Raw genomic sequence first — 4894 nt, 5'->3', positions numbered from 1 at the left:
TTACAATAAATCAAAAAAAAATCAGCCAGGCGTGGTGGCGCATGCCTGTAATTCCGGCTACTCAGAAGGCTAAGGCGGAAGGATCACCGGAGCCCAGCAGGCGAGGCTGCGGTGGCTGGGAATGGCCACTGCACTCCAGTCTGGGCGACAGAGTGAGACTCCAACTCAAAAAAAAAAAAAAAAAAAAAAAAATCAGACCTAAAAACAGATGTGGAATTGAATACACTGAGCGTATTTGGGGACATATACTAATCTACACCAAAGTAACATACGAAATCCTAATCACCAAATATATATATTTTAAAAAGAGACATTTAATATCTGGTTAAAACAATTATTTCAAGTAAAACAATGTTTCTTACCTACTATTTTCCACAGCCTTCATAGCATATTCAACTTGAAAAACCCTTCCATCAGGAGAGAATGTAGAGGCTGACAGGTCATACTAGGGTGAAATAGGCAACAATAAGCTTATAATAATGTGTCTTTGGCAGTAATAGCCATACTCCCCCCCCCCTTAAAAGGCTTAAACATCAGGCATGTGTTCTATTTCAACAAAGACTCTGCTTTGAAGGGAGGAAGAGGAAGTATGTCAGAGCAGCAACAGTGGCTAAGGAAAAGTGGATACAAGTCCTAGGTAAAGTCAGAACACTTTCACATAGACCACAAAACTTATTTTTGAAAAATCTTAATACCATAGAGTAGAAACAGCACCTACAGTAGAACCAGCATCAGAATCAGAACACTTAAATTTATAGTTGTAGCCACTAACAAGCTTAAGGTCCTTGAACAAATCATTCAGCATTCATCAAACATTTAATGAGCATCTATTATATGTTGTCACAATACAAACATGACCACTAATTCATGAAGTCCTTCATTTTCTTTTTTTTTTTTTTGAGTTGGAGTCTCACTCTGTCACCCAGACTGGAGTGCAGTGGCACCCTCCCAGCCACCGCAGCCTCGACCTGCTGGGCTCCAGCGATCCTTCCGCCTCAGCCTTCCAAGTAGCTGGAACTACAGGCGCGCGCTACCACGCCTGGCTAATTTTTTGGTTTATTGTAGAGATGAGGTCTCGCCAAGTTACCCAGGCGGGTGTCGAACCCCCAGGCTCAGGCAATCCACTCATCTCAGCCTCCCAAAGGCGTGGGATTACAGGCTGAGCCACCGAGCCCGGCTAGTCCTTCATTTTCATCTAGGTGCTAGAGATACAGCAGTAAACAGAAAAGGCACTAAGATGAAGGTAAAATAGTGAAGTGATAGAAGGGACTACTACAGGCTTTACCATTAGGAAAGACCTTGCAGGGGCAGTAATATTCACGCTAAGTTAAGCCTAAATGACTTGAAGCTAGCCATTTAGAATACAGAGGAAGAGTCTTTCTGGCGTTTGGCACAAAGACCTTGGGATAGAAATAAGCCCAGCACAGTCAAGGAAGAGAAATAAGGTCACTGTGTTGGGGTCACTGTGAGCAATACAGAAATGAGTAGACTATGTGAGGAAGGTAGCTAAGGGCCAAGTTATGTTGGATCCTCTAAGCTGGAGTATGGAGTTTATATTTAATTCTGAATGCATCGAGGAGTTTAAGAGGGGGTGGTATGATCTGTTTTTAAAAAATCATTCTGGCTTCATGTGGAAAATGAACAGTAGAGGAAACAAGAGTGGAAGACCAGGTATTCCAAAGATGGTGGTGGCTTCGATTGGAGAACAGACAAAAAAATATCTTTTGGGGGTAGAGTTTTAAAACAAACAAACAAAAACCTGCTTTAGCTGGGCATGGTAGCACGCACCTGTAGTTCTGGCTACTTGGAAGACTGAGGCGGAATGATCGCCAGAGCCGGGCAGGTCCACGCTGGGGTGGCTGTGAGTGTGCCACTGCACTCCAGCCTGGGTGACAGAGTGAGACTCCAACTCAAAACAAACAACAACAACAACAACAAAAACCTGCTAATGGACTGGCTCTGGGAGTAAAACTAAAACGGCATTAAAAATGAATCACAGCCGGAACGGTGGCTCAAGTCTGTAATCCCACCACTTTGATAGCCCGAGGCCAAAGGATTGCCTGAGCTCAGCAGGGGTTCCAGACCAGTCTGGGCAACTTGGCAAAACCTCATCTCTACAATAAATCAAAAATTAGCGGGGGATTGGCAGCGCCTGCCTGTAGTTCCGGCTACTTGGAAGGATAGCCGGAGCCCAGGAGGTCGACGCTGGGGTGGCGGTGAGAGTGCCAAGGCTCTCCAGCCTGAGCGACAGAGTGAGACTCCGACTCAAACAAACAAAACAAACAAACAAAAAACACATTAAGTTGCCCATTATCAAATTCAGAACACCAGCATGTGGACTTAATGCTGAGTAGCAAAATCTTGTGAACAAATAAGAATTGATAAACTGACAAACCCACTAATCAAAAATTTACTGCAAATAATCAATAGATATTTCTTTTAAAAACTGTACTTTCGGCTGGGCTCAGTGGCTCAGCCTGTAATCCCAGTACTTTGGGAGGCCAAGGCAAGTGGATTGGCTGAGCCCGCCGGTTCAAGACTCGCCCGGGCAACTTGGCGAGACCTCCTCTCTACAATAAATCAAAAAAATTAGTCGTGCGTGGTAGTACGCACCTATAGTTCCGGCTACTTGGAAAGCTGAGGCGGAAGGATTGCCGGAGCCCAGCTAGGCGAAGGAGTGACATTCCAACTCAAAAAAATAAAATAAAATAAAATAAATAAAAATAAAATAAAAAACTAAAACTGGATTTTCTATATGAAGAAGCATATAAACGGAGTAAGCAAAAGTCTGCACGTACGCAATACATGAACACAGGGAAGTGGCAAGCCACAGGAGATAACAAGTCCAATTCCGAAACCCTCAACAATCTATTAGAAGTCTGCCGGGCTCGGGGGCTCAGCCTGTGATCCCGCGCCTTTGGAAGGCTGAGGTGAGTGGATTGCCTGAGACCGCGGGTTCGAGACCCGTTGGGCAGCGAGACTTCATCTTTACAGTAAATCACAAAAATTAGCTGGGCGTGGTAGCGCGCGCCTGTAGTTCCAGCTACTTGGAAGGCTGAGGCGGAAGGATCGCCGGAGCCCAGCAGGTTGAGGCTGCGGTGGCCGGGAGCGGCCACTGTACTCCAGTTTGGGCGACAGAGTGAGACTCCAACTCAAAAAAAAAAAAAAGAGAGAAAAGAAGTCTGCGGTTAAGTCCCTGGATAATCATTTAAATGTTCACGGTATGAATGCCTAAAAGTGCTGTTAAGCAATCTGCGTAGGAAAAGCTGAGACAAAAGAAAAAACGGAAATAATTCATCAGAACACTTTTCTTATGAGTCCTGTCCGACAGGGTTCCCCGTGACGCCTACACTGGCGGTCGACCAGTACACCCGAAGGAAAGAGAGAAGGCCGGTGAATCAGCACCCCTCCCGAGGAGCTGCCAAGGCGGCCGCCGAGAGCCCGCGCCCGGCAGCGGATCCCAGCCGCGCCGCCGCCGTGGCTCTCAGGAGGCAAATCGCTGCCCTGACCCTTCTCACACTCTCTCGGGCCTCACGAGTTTGCACTTTCGTTTTCCCTCAGCGGTTGAAGCAGGTGACTCAGCAATCCCAAGTTGCTCCAACCTCACTGCCCGGCCGCCAAGCCGGCTCCCCCGGGCTGGAAGTCTTCAGGCGTCCCCGTCACCTGAGACGGCCTAGAACACAGGAGAGAAAAGACCACCGCTCTCCAGGCGACTGGAAGCGGCCCACCTGGCCGCGGGCGGTCCCGGCGCGCCTAGGGTCAGCGAGCCCGGCGCTACGCCCGAGTCCCCTTCCACGCCAATCCTAAGGTCAGAGCACCAGGTCGAGGGCTAACACACTCACCCCGGTGCCGATGGAGCTCATCCTGCCAAATCCAACCGGACGCGTAGGACTTCCAGGCCTAAAGCGGACCCTTTACAGCACGGCGCGGGGCAGGCTAGTAACAGGCCCTCTCATTGGATGCACCTTCAGCCAATAGGCCCCCGGGCTCTAGCCCTTAAACGAAGAGTATTGTGGGAAGGGGGCTGTGCGCAAGGCGGGCGACGCGTTTGTGCAGAAGCCGCAAGGGTGGAGTTAGAGGGCAAGAGTTTCCTCTTCCGTTGACAGGTCTTGGAGCCACTTGAAGTCATTGTGTGGATAGGCTTTTCCATTCCTTTCCCAAAAAATCGTTTTTTTATCTTTTATATTATTCCTCTCTCCTTGTTAGTTTATTTTTTCTTGAAGCAAAAAAGGAGAAATATTCGTAAACTCTTAGGGAAACCAGAGAAAGTAGTAGGAAAGAGATATCTTCTCGTCCTTGGCGTCCTGGTTCTGACTTCGTATCTTGATGGCATCTGCGTCACCCTGCCATCCTCAGGCTCTCGGGAAGGAAGTTGCACTTTCAGGGTAGCATCTTCGAGCTCGGATTGGAATTTTACGGAAGCATTACTGCTTTTTCTATGAGTATAACGCTTTCTAATAGAGTGAATAAGTCCAATTAAAGAGACATATTGAGTGCTAATGTGTTCCATGTGTTAAGAGAAACGGTGAACGAGACATACTCTGTCTCTTCTGGAATTTGCATTTAATAGGAGGAAATAGGTAACAAAGGAAAAATAGGCGAGGCCTGGTGCGCTGACACGCCTGTAATCCCAGCACTTTGGGAGGCTGAGGCGAGGATCCCTGAAGGCCAGAGGCCAGGAGTTTGAAAGAGGCCTGGACAATGCAGCGAGACCCTGTCTCAAGAAAAAAGAAAAAAGGAGAAGAAAAGAAATAGGCAAAAGGAGCCGGGCTTGGTGGCTTAGCCTGTAATCCCGCGCCTTTGGGAGGCTGAGGTGAGTGGATTGCCTGAGCCTGCGGGTTCGAGACCCGCACGGGCAGCGAGACCTCATCTCTACAATAAATCAAAAAATCAG

At 47.9% G+C, this 4894-nt stretch overlaps 1 protein-coding gene across 2 annotated transcripts in view; it reads right to left on the bottom strand.

Moving 5' to 3' along the window:
* PSMA3 (proteasome subunit alpha 3) overlaps positions 1 to 3965 on the bottom strand; it is a 30088-nt gene extending 26123 nt beyond the window's left edge. For both annotated transcript variants that reach the window (XM_021711671.1, XM_008056685.1), the window contains exons 1-2: positions 3843 to 3965; positions 363 to 445 (exon numbers count right to left, since the gene is read on the bottom strand). In XM_021711671.1, coding sequence (XP_021567346.1) covers positions 363 to 445; positions 3843 to 3863 — 104 coding nt within the window. In that variant the 5' untranslated portion in view covers positions 3864 to 3965. The remainder of the gene's footprint in view (positions 1 to 362; positions 446 to 3842) is intronic.
* Between the last annotated feature and the right edge of the window lie 929 nt (positions 3966 to 4894).

The sequence above is a fragment of the Carlito syrichta genome, unplaced genomic scaffold (genome assembly GCF_000164805.1).
Source record: "Carlito syrichta isolate Samal-C Ts95f unplaced genomic scaffold, Tarsius_syrichta-2.0.1 Scaffold302449, whole genome shotgun sequence".
NCBI classification, from domain to species: Eukaryota; Metazoa; Chordata; class Mammalia; order Primates; family Tarsiidae; genus Carlito; species Carlito syrichta.
This window is presented reverse-complemented; position numbering and strand designations above follow the sequence as displayed.